Here is a 19,409-nt window from a genome sequence, read left to right as displayed (position 1 = left end):
GAAAGAAATGCTAAATATAGTATGCATATAGGCCATACACACATCAAAATAAAGAGTTATTAGTGCAGACATATAGCTTTTAAAAACCAGGCAATATCCCATTTAACTCCTCAAATTAAATGCATCAATGAATCACCAGACAAGTGTACACGGTCTGAATGATTGGTTGAATATTTATAACTGCCGTCTGCACACCCTAATCTACGCGTTGCCTCGGCAAACACGAGATCAGAGCCACTAGATTCTTTATTGCATTTTGCAGGCTCGAAATCTACGCGTCGCCTCGGCAGACGCGAGATGAGAGCCACTAGAATCTTTAATGCAGTTTGCAGACTCGAAATCTACGCGTCGCCTCGGCAGACGCGAGATCCGTGCCACTAGATTCTTATTGCATTTTGCAGACTCGAAATCTACGCGTCGCCTCGGCAGACGCGAGATGAGAGCCACTAGAATCTTTATTGCAGTTTGCAGACACGAAATCTACGCATCGCCTCGGCAGACGCGAGATCCGTGCCACTAGAATCTTTAATGCAGTTTACAGACTCGAAATCTACGCGTCGCCTCGGCAGACGCGAGATGAGAGCCACTAGAATCTTTATTGCAGTTTGCAGACACGAAATCTACGCATCGCCTCGGCAGACGCGAGATCCGTGCCACTAGAATCTTTAATGCAGTTTACAGACTCGAAATCTACGCGTCGCCTCGGCAGACGCGAGATGAGAGCCACTAGAATCTTTATTGCAGTTTGCAGACACGAAATCTACGCATCGCCTCGGCAGACGCGCGATCCGTGCCACTAGATTCTTTATTGCATTTTTGCAGACCCGTAATCTACGCGTCGCCTCGACAGACGCGAGATCAGAGCCACTAGATTCTTATTGCAGTTTGCAGACCCGAAAGCAACGCGTCGCCTCGGCAAACGCAAGATCCAAGCCATAGATTCTTTATTGCTCAAGACTTTATTCCCTCAAGAAAAAAGCCAAGTGGAGCAGAGCTAAAAAATCTCGATAGTGCATCACATCGGGAAATTTATGAATGAACACCGTCAGATCCCAATACAAGAGCTGACATGTATGCTCTGCTCTCAAACAAACAACACATGAATCGCGTGTATCCCCACTCGTATAGTAGCGAGGGCAGGGAAGCACACACGACTCAAGTTGCTATTTGCTCGCCAATAAACTCCTGTCTAGAAATATAAAATGCTTGAGGACAAACAACAATAAATAGACAGAGACAGTTTCACACAGATCGCTTTGCTGAGGCACAAAAGCTGAAGCCGGTCTTTCCGGATGTGTATTTATCCTTTCCTGGTCGTGACGTCACCCACCAGTGACGTTCACTCTCGCCATTGGACTAGTTGACACACGTGCATCAGACGCATTCACGCTGAGGGCGTTCCCATAGCGCCCCCTTCGGGACGCAGTGCGAGTTCCCTCGAAAGGGAACTGTCAAGTAGCCAGAAGAGTGAAGAGTGCAAGACAATCTTTTGTCCTCTCCAAAAAAAAAAAGAGCTTCAATTTCCTTTACCTCTCATTCCCACCTTAAAACACACAGAGAGAGGGATGTTTGGAAAGATAATATACCAGCATCTTATTCTTCGAGTGTGTGAGTGGCAGCATGGAGATGTACTTTTTTTTTTTTTTTTTTTTTTTTACAGATCAGACACCAAATGGAATCTTTTATCCGCTGCTTGTTTTTAATCAACGCTAACAAAAGAAAAGACAGTGGAGAGAGTTTGACCCGCCATGTTCGGGGGACAACCTCTTTCTTTGGTCACTTTGTCCTTGATTTTGTTCTGTTATTTGTTTTGGTGTTTTAATCTCAGCCAAGTCAATAATATTCTTTGTTGTCTGAAAATGGTGTGTCGGGGGAAAAAAAGGTCTCCCTCTTTTGTTGAAATTACCTGCCTGTGACTTCTCTCTTCTCAGGACTCGGGGATGAAGTAATCATTAAATGTTGTTTTCTGCCCGCAATTACTTTCCGTTGCATTGGGTCAAACACAGCATGGATAGAGAAGAGAGTGAGGTGGGATGGAGGGGTGTGTGTGTGAATGAGGAAAAGAGGAAGTAGACTTGGAGAAGTTTGATACTGTGTATCTGGACACTCGTGTACATCACCTGAGATGTCAGCTAATATACACAACCGTCCAAAAGTTTGGGGTCTGTAAGATTTTTTAAAAAGAAGTTTCTTTTGCTCACCAAGTCTGAAATTATTCAGTCAAATGTTAAAATATTTTAAAATTTAATTTATTCCTGTGATGTGAAGCTGAATTGTCAGCATCATTGCTCCAGTCTTCAGTCACATGATCCTTCAATAATCATTCTAATATGATGATTTGCTGCTCAAGAAACATTTCTGATTATTATCATGTTGATAATGTTATGTTGAAAACAGTTGTGCTGCTTAATATTTTTGTATAAACTAAAAATAAAGAATTAAAATATTAATTTCTTACAAAAAAGTTAAAAAAAAGAAGAAAAAAAAAGAAAGTTCTGTCATAATTTACTAACCCTCATTAGTAAATTATGATATGTTTTATGATATTAATTATATTAAACCATTGAAACATTATTTTTCGGATGATCTATTCCTTTAAGTCACACTGTGCAGTTTCACAGATAAATAATAAACCATGTGGGTTCTGCACAAAAAAACTCCAGAACTTCACTTTTCCCAGACATTTTAGCTATTACTTTTAACCAAGTAGTCCCAAAGTGACTTTTAGTGGTTATGAAGTCGGTTCCACTAAAGTTCACACAGGTGTCCTATTGCAGACTCGCCACAGATGTAGTTTATCACATTAACGTTCCACTAACATTTGACAACCATAAAAAGTCCAAATACTTTTTGTTTTAGCCCTATATAAGAACTTTATGGTGTTACTAGTTTTTTCAACTTGCCTTTATTTGGACAAAAACACATTCATTTAGCATAATCCTAATTTATCAACATTAGAATGAGAGTAACACATTTATGCACGTACGCACCTAAAAAAATGTTGCACATAAGAACATTTGCATGCAATCATTGGTGAACGAGGCCCATTGTGACTGCTATAAACGAAAGGCCACTTTTGTATAGCTGCACTGTGAAATACGCATCTTGATTAAAAATGTGTTGATGTGCCGTCAGTCGACTCCACCCTTTTGAGAGGACAGACGTATTTTAAACTAGACAGATTGTGAAATATATCACATCTTCATACTGCCACAGGTTTTCATTTCATAAGGATTGAGCCAATTAGATGTGGTTTAAAAAGCTGGAAAAAAAATTGGTTTAAGTCAATTAAATAATTTCACACTAAAGTCTTAATTCTTCCACAACCATTCAAAATTTATAATTATTGTGAATGCAACATGTAAGCAAACATAATAATTGTCTAATTAAATAGAAAAACCCCTCTAAGTATCACCAGTAACAAAGACAGGTCACTGTTGTTGTGATGAATGTCTGTATGACAGCACTCTCACTGTGAATACGCTCGTGTTGTAAGCGATGTCTGTTGTGCAGGTGGGAAAGATTATAAACAAGTAGCGAATTGAGAAGATACAAGTCTGAACATTTGCCAAGCGTAAAGCTGATGCTTCCCTTTGTAAGATGTTCTTTTTCATGAGGAGAAATCTTCTGTGCCAGATTTTTATTCAAATACAGGAAACTGCACATGTGTTGCCCTGAAGTTTTTTTGTTTTTTTACTGCCGACTAACAGATGGTGGGATGTGTTCTTTACGCATACAGGGGGCCATTATTCAAAAAAAAAAAAAAAAAAAAAAAAAAGCCACTCCATCTTCTGCTGGACCCTAGAGCAACTCAGCTGTGCAATAGTGAATTATAACTTCCCGATGAAATTGTCATGCTGTTTGTCAATCGGTCATTTAATCTCAACAAGGGCATTTTTCATCATATACTATATATAGAATTCCACAACTCTCTATTTGTCTCTATTCAGTCTTCAATCAAGTCAGTAATTGCACTGAATAACAAATTAGGGTAACACTTTAGATTAGGTATACATATTCACTATTAACTAGTTGCTTATTAGTATGCATATTACTAGCATATTTGCTGTTTATTAGTACTTAAAAAGCACATAATAACGACATATTCTGCATGACCATATTCTAAATCCCTTTACCCTTCCCAATACCAAAACATAACCACTACAACAACTACCTTACTTACTAACAATAAGCAGTAGTTAGAAGTTTATTGAAGGAAAACTCCTAGTTAATAGTGAATATGTGTACCCTAATACAAAGTGTGACCCAAGTTGGTAAAATATTATCTATTTTAATCAATCTAATTAATCACAATTAATCACACATATGAATATTTGCAGAGAAAATCCCCCAAATGAAGATGATTCCAAGAAATTAGTGTACAGTAGCAGACAAGTAAATAGAAATTGATTTTAAAAGCTGGTATACTGTAGACCTTTTGGTCCCACTTTATATTAGGTGGCCTTAACTACTATGCACTTACATTTAAATTAATCATTTGATACAATGCACTTAATGTGTATATTCATGTTTTTACATTGTACTTAAATTTTAAAAAATACCTGCATGTAATTACATTTGTAATTAATTTCTGTAATTACATTTATAATTACACTGTTGACTGTTCCCTTACACCTGAACCTACCCACACCACCAAACCTGTCCTAACCTTACCCGTTTCCCCCCTTCAATAGCAGCAAAAGAGTTTTGCAATACAATATGAACACAATAAGTACATTGTACTTATTGTTTGATGTATGTACATAGTAGTTAAGGCCACCTAGTATAAAGTGGGACCGGCCTATTGTTTGTTTTCATTCTATATCATTGAACATAAGCTATAGCCTAATTCCTGTAGTTTATCTGTTCTATTTTTTCCAATGTTTGTGAATGTACATGTGGCTCAGACTATTGTTTTTGGCCATTGTCCCACATTTAGCTGCTTTTCAGGGTCTTGCACTATAAACGACACTGTGTTAGAAGTAGTTCAGCTTTGAAAAAAAAAAAAAAAAAAAGGGATTTCAAGAGCTTTTTTCTGTTTCTGTTCTGGAACTTTTTCTATCAAAATATGCTTTGCATTTACAGTATAGGTAGAATTTCAGGCATTAATTAGTCCTAATTGGTCTTTAACATAGCCTGATGACATTTACATCGTTAACTACATGGCACAAGCCGATTGGTTCCTGTCTCATCTGCAGAAGCCCTCCACCTTCCCCAGCTCCACCTGTATAGATCTTCTATTCATGATATATATACTGTGCAGCATCATTATGTCTTATATAGGGTTGGGACAATACATCAAATCTCGATTTGTGATATGAAGAATCTGGAGCAATTCTGATATTTTCTGATGTATCGCAATTCTGAGCTTAGTTTTTAACAGCAGATGGCACTACTATACGTGCTTTAGAAACACTCATACACTGCCTGCTTCTAGTTCCTTTACACACACCACTTTAACCTAAAATAATCATAAAGTTCGAAGAAGTTGAAGCGAATTACAAATCTTGCATCATAAAAGCATTCTGAGCCGAGGTACAAGTATATTTAACCACTTACATGACTCAGCCGAATGCACGAGCGCTGTCCAGGAGTCTTTTTCATGAGCGTTTGAGAGTGTGCAGTTAAAAACTAGCCTAGAGCACCATCTGCTGTTAAAACTAAGCTCAGAATCGATTTGAGAGAGAAAATATCAGAATCGATCCAGATTCATTGTATCGATCGAGCATCGATGTATCATCCCAGCCCTAGTCTTATATGCCTAGGGTGACCAGATGTCTCGTTTTTCCCAGGACAGTCTCGTATTTCAGCTCTAGTTTTAGTGTCCCGACTTATTAAGAAAAAATCATGTTTTGTCCCGTATTTTATCTTTCCTAAAATTTCATTTCGACTAGGTGATCATAGAACGAGTTGTAGTAGTGTTCTGTCACACAAGAACAAAATTACCATCCAGTCATAATTCGTTATTGATTAACTTGCCATTAGTGAAGGCGGGATAGGCGGAATGCAGCAGCGTGTCGGTGTTTGTATTGCCAGTGGCAAGTCCCTGTACTTGATCTGAAGCAGCGTAGCGGTTGTAACATTGTCATATCCATTGTCATGCTAAACATCTTTAACATAAACACATTTAATTGTTTCATATTAAATTATTGCATTAATATTGTATTATGTAAATCTTAACAGAATATTAGCCAACATAAATTCCATGAAATGTTGAGTTATATATTTGTTCAATTAATTTATGAAATTTTTTATAAATTCTGACCATTAAGATTAACTTAAAAGGTAATCTTTAGTTGCTGGAATCCAGAAAGTAGGACTCGTAAAGATGCTGGAAACCTCCCGTAAGTGTATAAAATATGCTGTATGGCTCCACGGAGCCCGGCATTTCCTTAACATATTGCAGTTGCTGGAGTGTTGCATGCCCCTGGCCTCCAGTTGTAATTTATTTTTGCGATGCATGTCACACTTTACATCCCACTGTACATTTGTACATTTGGGACTTCATGAATATATAATAGCAAAGAGCAGCATGAAATCATACGGATCTCCTCTGCAAAAGTAAAAGTGTAAATCACTCATAAGCAGCGATGAAATACGAGAGTGGTGCTGGAGTGGAGATGGTGATGAAATGCATCTAGCCTGGAGTAAGTGGCCTTTCCCTGATTCATGAGAATGAAAAGTGGGCCTCTTATTTCACCTGATGGTTGTGTCCAACCCTTGAGTGAAAAATGGCATCTTTCCCCTTGTAAAACACCCATGGGGTTAAATAGCTCCATTATTATTAATGACCATCCATTTGCCAATCTAGATGTGGAGTCAGAGTGGGTGTGTAATGAAATGATAAAGTCCATGTAATTACAAACTCAATTATTATCTTTCAAATTTCATTTTGTTTGACAGCATGAGATTTGTTTGAAGTTTGTGCCCTTTGTTTAATCTGTATTACATGCATGTACAGCAGGGTCCAAAAGACTGAAAATTTAGAATTCAAAATCTAATTTAAATCTAATTCTACTTCACTAATCAAATAAGTATATTTGTGACGCTGACCATATTTTATCCTTCACAGATGGTGAAATGTTCTTGCTGAAGCACGAGATGCTCATTGATCTCAGTAACTGTGAGGTTTAGAGTCAGATTCACAAATGTGTGTTTTAGTTTTGGTTTCCAACAGACACCTTGTTCAAAAACCCTTATTATTTATTAATACAGTATATGTAGTTAGTTATTCACTAATGTGTAAATGTATTACTATTTAATTTTAATGGCAAAAAAAAAAAAACTACATTAAATAAAAAAAACAATGCTAAATAGCAGAATGTTCTCAGAATTTTGGATCCACTTTCATTAATTTTGCATGCACTTGTACATGCACACACACACACACACACAAACAAACTTTTGATTTTGCCTCCACAGACTAAAGAGTCTAAGATACTTTTTTTTTTTTTTTGGGAAGGGGGGGGGGGGTTGCGAGAAAGTCCAGATCTTTTTAAGGTTGTCAGCTGATTAAACTGTAATAATATCCTTAATTTAGTATGCATATTCTCTTTTGTCATGTTCTTCTCTTGTCCCCAAGGGTTCTGACTGTGCTCATATCAAGTGCACCAATTAAATACATGTAAAATTTGCATACATGTCCGAAAGGATACTAAACTTTGATCAAATATGCCACAGTGTACCCCCTTGGTGGGTATGTTTTGACTCAATGAACTTCTTGAAGACTCATTACTTGATCATTTACATTTTGAAAAAAGCACAACCTTTAAACCTTTGCCATGGTCTCTCACAACTAAGAAAGTTCATTCAAAACTAACATCACTGAATCCTGTATTACACTTTTGAAATAAGATTCTATGTATGCTTTTAATTAAAATTCAAGGCTAAATTCTCTTGTGTGACATAAAGCTTGCTGCTTCATGCAGAAATGTGCTGTAGGTGCTACAGAGCCTGGTTTTCTTAAGCTCTACAGTCAACCAGATAATGTTTAGACAGGAGAGAGAGAGAGCGGGGAGAGATGATGTTCTATATTTATGCAATTAGCCCTCTAATTGGTAGTAATGGGTTTGCACATGCTAACATAATGACTTGAGTAATCATCTCTGTGGCATCCTTGATGTAAATCCCATCAAGATATATTCAGGTCGTGCTGCTTTGCTTAACAGCCCTGTCACAAATTGTCATTCGTGTTTATTGTCTGTGTTTATTCAGCATGTCCGTGTGCTGTAAGCATTGTTTCATTGCACTTCCTGACCAAGAGTGACCCATAGCGTCATATAGCGTGATTTCAGTTTCTTTGCGTAAATGTTACTATGCCCCAGCCACATGTCTGTTAATTTTATGTCAACTGTTTTGGATTTTCGTTCCAAAACAGCATTTATTGTTGTACAACCTAATATCTATGTGTATAAGGTTTTGGAACAAAAGACAATGACTTTGCGGTTTGTCATACGGGAGCAATCTGATTACCAATCTCTGACGACAATGGTAGACAATGTTTGCAGGGGAAGATTGAAAATATCTTCAAGCGTTCGCACCGCTGTAATTACAAGTGTGAATCAGCCCGGGACTCAATCAATAACCACTGGCCATTTTGGAAAATGTTTCAATCTACAGACAATTTGCTTTAAATGCGAGCCGTTATTAGAAGTCCTATTACTCTGAGTAAATAAGCTTGACATTTTTAAGCGTATGATTTGCGATAACGTAAATATCACTTACCCCACACAACATTCAATTTTACCCAACCATCTGCAGGAGATCTTTGTGATGAAATTAAAAATACTGTCTTTTACCCCCAAATGTCGACAAGTATTTATGCATGGAGACCGGAGCACGTGGGGTCTGATTCTTTTTTAAAAGCTCAACGGGAGAGTAGTGATTCCCCCTGAATACAAAAAGCACTTAAACAGCATCAGAGTGAGCCGCTGCCTCCGGCTGACGAAAGCATTCAGCGCTGTCACCCACATCAGTCAAGCAGTACTAGTCCCTATGGAGGAGAAACTGATACGGACTACATCTTTGGAGCTGTTTAATGTGAAATATCACATGCGAAAAATAGTAGCTCTCCTGGCTGTTGACATAGCGCCACTGACAGCTCGTGCTGTGCCTCTGCATGCAGGAAAGCAGCGTGGCTTCAAAACACCTTTTACACATAATGTAATTGCGCACATACTCTCCACTGCTTGTGCTGATTGCCTTCGCACACACAGACCTGCTGGGCAAATGCACTAAAGGTGTCTACGGAATATACAAATATGTTAGGGCCGCTACATGTGTCTGCCTGCGCGCATGAATCTGTCCACCGTGGCGTGATGCGCTCGGCCCTCAAAAGAACAATGGCTCTGAAAGACACCTCCAATTTCCAAAGCAGCTCTGGGGTGATTTACAGCAGCCTCCGAGAGCGACCTGGCCAGGACTCATTCTGCTTGCTCAGAGAGTGAGTGAGCGGCATCATTTTTCCTTAATGAAGTTAGTGACCCTCTGAAAGGTGACACGTTTACCGCTCCACTGATTTATGCACTGATGCTCTGAGGCAGACTATAGCAGAGTAAGACCGGGAGGATGTGGTCACATCTCTCTCTCTCTCTCCCTCTTTCCTCTCTTTATGTTTTTTAGCTTTCTATATTTGTGTTATTCTGTCCAGTTCCCTGATATTAAAACAAAACCTAGTAAGCTGCCTAAAGCACTCAATATATAAAGCACTCAATAATTTTTTGCACATAAGAAAGGGTATGCGTACAGTGCGTGCAATCTAAATATGATCATCAGCCCAACATGCACATACTACATGTGCAGCCAAATACTTTATATGCTCAGATCGCACATGTGCCTTGAATTTTTTTTTTTGCACTGCTTAGTTTGCCAGCAAGGTGAAAACACTGCCAGTCGGAAAAAAAAAAAAAAAAGTAGAGACGGAACAACAACAAACTATTGGAGATGAAACAACAGTAGATGGGGATTAATGCCACATTTAAGATGAAGTCAGAGGTGGGAATATCCAAGTTGAATATTTCCAATTATGGCAAAATCATAAATTAAAGTTCAGACTGTCCCAAAATCAGTATATTGCCAGTCAATGAAACTATACTATACTATTGAATGTTAAATATAATGGTACATTATTCCAGACTTTAGCTCTAGATAGCTGTCTATCTAGTAGTTATTGAACAAGTAAAACAGGTAGGCATTCATTGATACACAAACAATTATTATAGTATATTTATTATATATAGTCATGCAATACATGAAGCAAAGTACATAAGTGTATTTTTACATTCCACATAAACCAGCTCTCTATGCTCATTGGTCGCCTCCATCTTGGAAATGACATCAAATGAAGCTTCACACTGAGTTTGGGGTTGTCTGACTTGGTGTGGCATGTCGCGTTATTTTCCATTTTAGGAGAATTATTTTAGGAGGTGGTAAAAATCTGAGTTCCGAGTTTCCACAACTCTAGTTTAAACCAGTACAAAGACATTTTTTATTGCTTAGAACTTCTGGAGAGAAACAGTGCAGACATTGGACAAGGATGAAATATATTCTTAACCATCATTGTTAGTGATTTGGAACGCTCTTGGCATCAACTCCTTGCACCACAAAAATGGCATTTAAGAGACTTTATTGATTTCAGTGGAGTTAGCTGTTAGCATCTTGCTAAGCTAACAGCATGGTACTTTAGTAAACATAAAAATGCATAGCACACACAAATGTGAAGTAAAATAGTTGTTTTAAATTACACTGAACTGTTTTTACACTCAAAAAAAATAAATAAGTTGGATTTACTTAATTTTTTTATGTCAACAGGTTCCATGTAATTTGGTTATGTTGCATTTAATTAACATTATTTATTTCAGTTAATTAAATTTACTACATAAAGTTAACTCAATGGCATTTAGTTGAATCAGGTTAACATTCTTAATTTTGTCCAAAACCATTAATTTTAATTATCCTAAAAATAATATCAAACAGAAATTAAATCAAGTAATTCAGTTTAATTGATTAGTTTATTTAGTGAATGCGTTCAAGAATAATTTTCATAACTTTTACAAAATCTTTACTCTGTAAAGGCTCTTATTGTTAGGTGTTAGCCAGAAGATGGTTTTATTCCATCTGTGGCATGCCCAGAATAGTTGTTTTTATTATTAAAACAACTTTAATTGTTGTTAGCAGGTCCTCAACCCAAGCACATGTTCTACACTTCACCACAACGGTAACTATTAACATAACAGAAACTTTTAAATACCAACATAATAGAACAGTAAACATTAAAAAGTCTCTCAATTTTCTCATGTTGCCAAAAACTGCTTAAAATAACACTTTATTTCAACATTTACTCTCCCAGATCAGCCCCTTTGCAAAGCATGATGGGAAGTGAAAGTCCTGTTTGATTGAGTCCTGGTTGAGTTTACTTGATTAAAACATGTTATTTTAATGTGCAAACATCAAGTTAAGTCAAAAAGTAATCGTTTCAAGTCAATTTAACATGAAGCAATTAAATTTGAACCAGAAACCTAATACAATGGTGTTGAATCAAAATAAGTTGTTTAAATAAAGTGAACAGCATCAAAAAATCATTTTTTTGAGTGTACTGGGGTTTTTTATATGTTTATTTGTAATTAACATTTCTTGGATTTATTTACAGATGTATTTTTATTAGTATTACTGTGGCTCAAATCCTGCCGTTCCTGTAGCTTAAGTATATGTATATACGTAAATGCCTCGTTCTATTCATACACGTGTTCGCCATCGGTTAACATTTCAGGCACTGCTCATTACTCTAACAAACAAACCAATGAATTTTCATTGAAAATGTTACAATATTATTCAGCCTATGGTTCCTAGAATCATAGTTATCTATTGTAGGGTTCTTTGATGATTAATAATATTTATAAGAGCTTTAACCATTATTATTTTATTTATATATTTATTGCATATTTAGCATATGCAAAGTTATCTAAACTAAAGAATATTGCAGTTATAGGCCTACTTCATACATGTGAATAACTATGGTTACAGACTCAGTCATCTTGCTCTCGAGTGGACCGGCTTTGACCATTCAAAATGGTGGACAGCTTACAATATATTACGATATCTACATATAGATATCTTTGGCTCAAACAGTAAATCATGGTGCTAGCCAGACAGCAAGACCATGGGTTCAATTCCCAAGAAATGCATGAACTGCGCAAATGTGTTAAATGCACTGTAAGATAAATGTGTGAATATCTATTCTGTATTTCTGCTGTTCAATATTTTCTAATTTCCCTTTGCATGATAGTTTCTGGAAAACTATATTGGTTCCTGGTGGTAAAAATAAAAATAACCCTAGCATGTAGTGCAGGAGAACCAGACTTAGTCCCTTTCAATTATTTCTAACATCTTTACTTATGCAGATATGCTAAATTATTTCTAGATGACAGCTTGGAGGGGCGACCAGCATGAGCAAAGTGATGTTCAGCCAGGGTTCTCCTTCTCTTAGCGGGTTAAGATATACATACGCCGCTGTAGGGCTCCCGCCTGCCTCCGCCAGCACTGTTTTACATTCTAATTATTAGAGTTGACAGGCTTTATGGCTGGGGCTCAATACTGAGGCCTTTTCCTTGGCACATCTTGCATGTGATGTCAGAGCAGGTTTAATGAGATAAGAAAGTTTGAGTCCTGTAGTTTACTATTCTCTTTCCTTTGAGCAAATCACGTTCTGTTGCTCGCAGCTACTGTAGCACGTTTGCCGAACCTAATACTCTAAGTGTCAACTGCGTTAACAAGTAGGCGAAGAAGGAAGAATCGCTGCATTTCTGTTTGATTTATCTTAATTGTCTTGATTTAAGTGGGAGACATCAGCATAAGAAAGGTGTGCCACGATGACTGCGATTAAAATAAACAACGGTTTTAGAACAGATCATTAATTCTTTAATATGTAAAAAGCCAATCTCAGACACAAACAACAAAGACTTTTTTTAAAGTTTTAATTAAGCTACAGGGAATTCAGCGCATATTGTAGGTAAACACTTAGTACCATGGGAATACCATTTAAATTAAAAGACCTGGTGTTGTTTTTCTCATTATGAGATGAATTAAGCATTTATCACTGCCTTTCATTTCTCTCAGAAGCTGACATTTACAGGTCACCTTTCGATAGCGCCAATTTTTTATTGTCTCCAAATGCCTTAGCAATAAGAGAAAGTGTGATTTATTTTGTCTTCTGTGTTCACCTCTTGACTGAGCCTTCGCATTTGTCATTTCATCATCCACAGCTATTGAAGTGAACCTGCAGAAGGCTCTCGCCGAAGCCTCGGAGACCTGTACCCAGGAATGTCTGATCCTGGGTCATTCTGACAGCTGCTGGATGCCGCCAGCGCTGACCCAATTCCAGACGTCCGGCGCCGCCACTCTGTCCTCCTTTGGTTTTCAACAAAGCTGGGCGCGGGGGACCAAGCCAGATGGGCGTCACACCCTTGGCAGGTCAGTGCCCAAAGATGATCTGGACAAAGGGAGCAACCGGCCCCAATTCTACAACACACTTGAGAGACACTGCAGCAAGAAAGAGGATACTGTCAAGGTCATCCCTCTAGCCAGCTTTTCCGCCACGTCCAGCCCCCAGACATCCGCGAGCGGAAGCGCCTTCCTGCACGAGCATCAGCTGTAGAAGCGAGGGTAGGCCTCGGAGCACGGCATAATGAGAGTGATTGAAAACGAAAAGCTGACAGGGTACTGATGAATATTAGCATCTGTCAAACGTTTCATGACACGGCAGAAGGGGAAGTTAAAGCAAAGGACAGTAGCTTTCGAGATCATCTATGAAACTGAAACATGTACAGTAGACAAATGGTAGATATAGACCAAAGTAGCTCCTCAAGTTAAAAAAAAAAAAGAAAAAAAAGTGGTTTAAATATGTCTTAGTGACAGATTAGTGGCAAATGAATTAAGCTTTACTGTTGATCAAAAGGGATGAGTTTTTTTATTTCATTGTTTGTGCGCCTTTTGAATACGGCTTGACATAGCAAACTACTTAAGTGTGTGCTGCTGGAAGAAATCATTGCATATGTTTACATGCACACCGATATTCCTACTAAATTATGAAACGGCAGTATTAAGAAAAACAAAAAAAAAACTAATGTAAGCGCCATGTTCCTGTTACTTATAGAAAATGTGTGCATATTCCACACATTGTTTGGGCTGTTTTAAATCTGTATGCTTGCACGTCTGCATTTCAGCAGTTGGTGGTCTTCGCAAGTTTAATTGGCGCTCACTAACAGCAAAGCCAGTGCTTATTTCTTTGTGCTTTGCACATGACTGCAGACACAATAACATAACAATAAAAATTAGGCTCCGAGTTAAGAACCACATTTGGAATATTGCGAGGCATGTAAGCGTAGTCAATAAGGTTAAGTGTTATGTTTGAGTGCTGGGTGATTCCAGTATTTCCTTCAGCTTCGGAGAGGTGCGATGTTTGCAGCTGAATTTCCGCCTGAGTCAGTTTTATTCTGCTAAAGAGACCTTGTTCCATGCCCCTTAATGTGCTGCTTACTCTGTCAAGACTACAGATACAGCTAAGCCTCTCTGCAAAAATTAGTCTTGCTCTGTGTTAACACGTAGAAACTTTTATATATTAGGGTGCTTTTTTCTTCTTAAACTTTGACGTTAGCTCTTTTCTCCCTGGTGAGCTTAGAGCCTTCCTCTGATGTTCAGTGTGTTGGTAGTTTCCATGCATCTGACACCCTTTCTCTCCCATTATAAGAAACCCGCTTATTTGCAACATTATCTCATTAGCTGGGGCACAGACATGGCTAAAAAGACATCCTTTGTTTTTTCGCACTACTACATCAAGTTTTTCTCTTGATATATACAATGTATGCACCACAATAAGTGCTATGGAACCAATTACAAGAATCTCCCAATAGTATAATTACTTTGATCAGTAATCACCGTTAAAGAAGCAGAGTGCTGCTCTATAGTAGCGTAATTGGCTACCTTTTGTATGTGTGTGTATGCGCGTGCTCGTTAGCTAAATGGTGCGCACTTCTTTTTAAACTTACGAAAAAATAAGCGTTTGTGAGATTTATATATAATGATGTCAAAGAAACAGCCTTAAGATGTAGATGTGTATTGTATGGATGTGATGACTGCTAAGTGAAGTAGAAGTTTGCTTACAATCGTGTCACTTTTTCGTCCAAACATTCAGTATATATTCAAACAGAGACATCAAGTAATCCCTTAAAGAGGCTGTGCGGGTTAAGAAATCAGCACAAATTTAATTCGCTAACGGTTCTCCTTAGTATATACTGATGACACCGAAATATTTGGGTCAGTGATCCAAAAAATTACTTCACTATAAAATAGTGTGCGTGCAAGTGACAAGAAATGTGTCGCAGCGAAGACGTGTTGGAGTGTGTTGCTCTTTGATGTGAGAGAACTGACAATCACTCCGTCAGCTGTTCCCTAAACAGTATAATATCTGTCGAACGCTCTTGATTAAGAGGAATAATTGCAGTGTGGGACTCTATCAAAGGAAGGAAGCGGTGCCCTGTCTTACTCTCAGGCTCTTGCATGTCTGCTAGCTGTGACTGTATTGCTGGGTCAAGAGTATCGAGTGACGGCGTAAGGATGGCGACTCAACTCGCACTCTCCTAATCCACACAATAGATCTGAAAAGCTCAAAAGACAAGGTATATTAGCCGTAGTGTCTGTATTACATAAGACTGTTTGAAAATCTCTGCTTCTGTTCATTCATCACACTACAGAAATCACCTAGTTGCAAATTATTGAAAGATTATCATCAGATTTTGGATGTCTTTTGAGCTTCCAATAATTAAAAACAATGATTTTTTAAGAAGAGAACTGTAGAGCTTCATAACACATGAAAAATATTTACTTTTTGTTCAGATTTGGATGGATTTAAAGGTTTTACATTCTTAAAGTCAACATGAAATCAAAACTGACCCTATGAACCCTATTTTAATGCATGTTTTTGTGAACAATTCATCTGTACACATTTTTCTCTAAAGGAAAAAATGCTAATCTACTAGGGGTGTGCAGCAGAGCCAATATCTGTATCTGTAACAATCTCACAATTATTCGTATCGGTATCTATATTCGGATAAAACCGAAAGTGGCCGGTGCTCTAACCGGAAGTTCGTAATATTACCCTCTAAAAAGGCTGGGTTGAAAATGAACAAACCCAGCGATTGGGTTAAATGTTTGCCCAAAGTGCTGAGTTTTATTTTACCCAACTATTGTTTCAAAATTACTATATGGTTCATTTTAAGCAAGCAATACAGTAATTTTTAAACAATAGTCAAGTTAAATAAAACTACCCAGAAGGTTGGGCAAACATTTAACCCAATTACTGGGTTTGTCCATTTTCAACCCAACTTGGGTTGTTTTTAACCTAGCATTTTTTAGTGTGTACTTTTTTTTTTACGTTTTAAATGTAATTCAGTTTCCTTCATGGTTATCATTTAACAAATATGCTCTTTTTTTTAAATAATCATAACATTAATTTAAATATCTTCTAATATCATATCAGAGCTGATATGCATTCCAATGTCAAATCTGAGCAAATGATAAAGAATACATAAATGCTTGCCGTCTCCGAGAGAGAGTGAGACAGAGAAACATATGTAGCCTATCGAATCGTACAAGATTTAAAACATTTACATAGATGTATCAAGTAGTATAAAATGTTTATGATTCAGTATCTTGGTTAATATTACTCTTAATAGAGAGCTCATTTCTGAGAGACGTGCAGAGACGGCAACGCAGCTATTTGATTTGTAATCATGTTGTGCATATTTCATTCATTTGTGTATCATATCGTACAATTAAAGAGACGCATCAAATAGCAAAAAAAAAATGTGCATAATATAGTATTTTAGTTGATATTCTCTTGCCAAGCTATGAATTTTGAGAGATGCGCAGAGACGGCAACATGGCTGTTTTATAGACGGCTGATTAATAGAGTTTACACTCATTCACTTCACACGCTCATTACATACAGGTTTATGTATAATATCATGCTATCACCTGACTCATCTGTTATCAAGCAAACACAATGAGTGTCTGCTGAATATATTATTCGCTAGAATTTATTATTTATTTTGAAGCCATTATCCGTGCCTTTCCAACTAAGGTATTCAGCTTTGCGCACATCCCTATAATATACGTATACTTTAATTAAAATATTAGTTGCTCTGTTTCTTTCATTTGGCATCTTTAGGTGTAAATATATTCTAGGATTGAAACGACCACTTTTCATGGTCCAGTCATATCCCGATTAAAGGGTTAGTTCACCCCAAAATGAAAATTTTGTCATTAATTACTCACCACGTAAGTAATTCCACACCTGTAAGACCTTCGTTCATCTTTGGTTCGGAGCGCGTATCAAACTGCCAAAGTCACGTGAACCACTGAAATTTCAAAACGTTTCAAAACACTTATGATGCAACAAAGCCTTGTTTACTGAAATCACGTGAAATCAGTTTGATACACGCTCCAAACCACTGATTCAAAACAAAAGATTCTTAAAGCTTCGAAGCTTCATGAAGCAGTGTTTTGAAATCGAAATTTGAAATTCTCATTGAATATCCCCTTTCCCTACTACAAATACAGAACTTAAACGCATTGCAAATGCTATTTCATGTTGACTTTAAAAATGTATTCACTTAGATAAATATTTACTGAAATCTGAAACAGACATTTTTGAGTAGTGAAGCAACTACATTAGTGCCAAAGGTTTACTAAGTAAATTAAAAAAAAAAAAAAAAAAATGTGCGAGAATGAAAAAAGAACATTTGGAATAAATAAATGCATAAAAGGTCTTAATATGCATGGTTGTTCTCCCCTCTTGCACTTTTGTACTTTTCTATAAAGTTGGTTCCTTGATATATCATATAAGCAACCTTAATAATGAGGGGTTTCTTTCCTCTCTGTTTTTTTTTTTTAAACATGATTTTTGAGGGAAAAAAAAAAAATGGGGAAATATTATGGCAGATCATCTCAGTAGTCAGGCATCTTCATTTGCATGTGGTTCCAGTTGACCTCCGCTGGCTGATTGTGTTCTGTAGCACTAAACCCTTGTTCTGACACTAATCAGAATCTGTGTGCAGTCAAATGGTCATCTCTCTTGGGTTCTGTTAGTTAGTATGAAGGATTAGAATGGCAACACACTTTCAGCATCCAACACGTCGATACACAAATAAATTTCCATCAGTACAAAAAAGAGAGTAAAGAGTAAAAAAAAAAAAAAAAAAAAGAGCAAAGTGTACATAGATATACTTAACAGTAACCCCGGGAAATACATTTTAACATAACATATGTGTAAACAAAAGGAAAAGTGGTTTATACTTACTGAAAATAGTTGATAAAAGACAAAAATCATGAAAATGAGGACAATCTCTGTTGTTATGTATTTAAAACATATGCATACTGTATATTATTATATGTGTGCGCGTGCGTTTGTGTGTGTGCATGTATGTATACTGGCACAAAGCTGGCCAGATAATGTATGTACACACTATGTATCTTGTATAGAATCTGAAAAGAATACAAAACTGCTGATATATTAAATCTGCTTGTAATTTAAACATCATTTGTTGTATTTCACAATTATTTCTTTCTTTGAAGGTGAGCTTTCTTGTCAAACAATGAACACTGTTGAACAATTGAAGTATATCTTGATATCACACCCCTGTAAAATACTCCTAGAAGCTGAAAAAGAAACGAAAAGAAAAACGAAAACACTCATTTACATTTGATGTAATGTTTTTTCTTGTCTTGAATTTTTTCTTGAACCATTAAATATTGTGTATATTTAGACACTCTGTTGTGTGTCCTGTCATTTCAGAACACTTTAATCCTATCTTTCTCTTATGGACTGAAAAGCCTTGATGTACTGCAGGTGGTGGTGGAGAATACTAACAAAAAAAGAAAGAAAGAAATGTGCTCCTTCGGTTATGGACCAGCTTCCATTAGGGAAAGCGAGCAATATGCATACGAAACTGTCTATTTGCAGAAAAGGAAGGCAGAGGGAACTCTTGATTAAGTCTGTCTGCACAGACAATAGCAGTTATACAGCTGTTAGAGGCATTGATTCAGTAGGAGGTGGGCTTCGGAAACACACCTGAGAGATTTTAGTTAGAAAGAGAAGAGGCCACCTAGGTGGACTCAAGAGTAATTGGTGAGTCTGGGCATATAACCACCATTATGTGCTCTGCAAATGTGCCAGTACTGCAGCTTTGGACCGAGCCCAAGACAGAGGTGGGAGCAAGAAAAGAGCTTTAAAAAGCAAATGAATAAAGATTATCCGAGCAAAAGGGTCTACCTACAGCACTGTAAGTTCCTGAACATTTTGCTGAACTGCCTAGTTACACTCTTTTTCTGCTGGCTTTACATTTTTGATGCTTGAC

General features: G+C 37.2%; 1 protein-coding gene across 1 annotated transcript in view; it reads left to right on the top strand.

The window, feature by feature from the left end:
• The window catches only part of pcdh11 (protocadherin 11), a 190,322-nt gene extending 171,503 nt beyond the window's left edge, over window positions 1–18,819 (top strand). The window contains exon 6 of the mRNA XM_051860163.1: window positions 13,260–18,819. Within this exon, the coding sequence (XP_051716123.1) occupies window positions 13,260–13,651 (392 nt within the window). The 3' untranslated portion in view covers window positions 13,652–18,819. The remainder of the gene's footprint in view (window positions 1–13,259) is intronic.
• Window positions 18,820–19,409: the final 590 nt, after the last annotated feature.

The sequence above is a fragment of the Ctenopharyngodon idella genome, chromosome 14 (assembly GCF_019924925.1).
Source record: "Ctenopharyngodon idella isolate HZGC_01 chromosome 14, HZGC01, whole genome shotgun sequence".
NCBI classification, from domain to species: Eukaryota; Metazoa; Chordata; class Actinopteri; order Cypriniformes; family Xenocyprididae; genus Ctenopharyngodon; species Ctenopharyngodon idella.
Note: the sequence above shows the minus strand (reverse complement) of the source record. Positions and strands in the feature narration are given on the sequence as shown.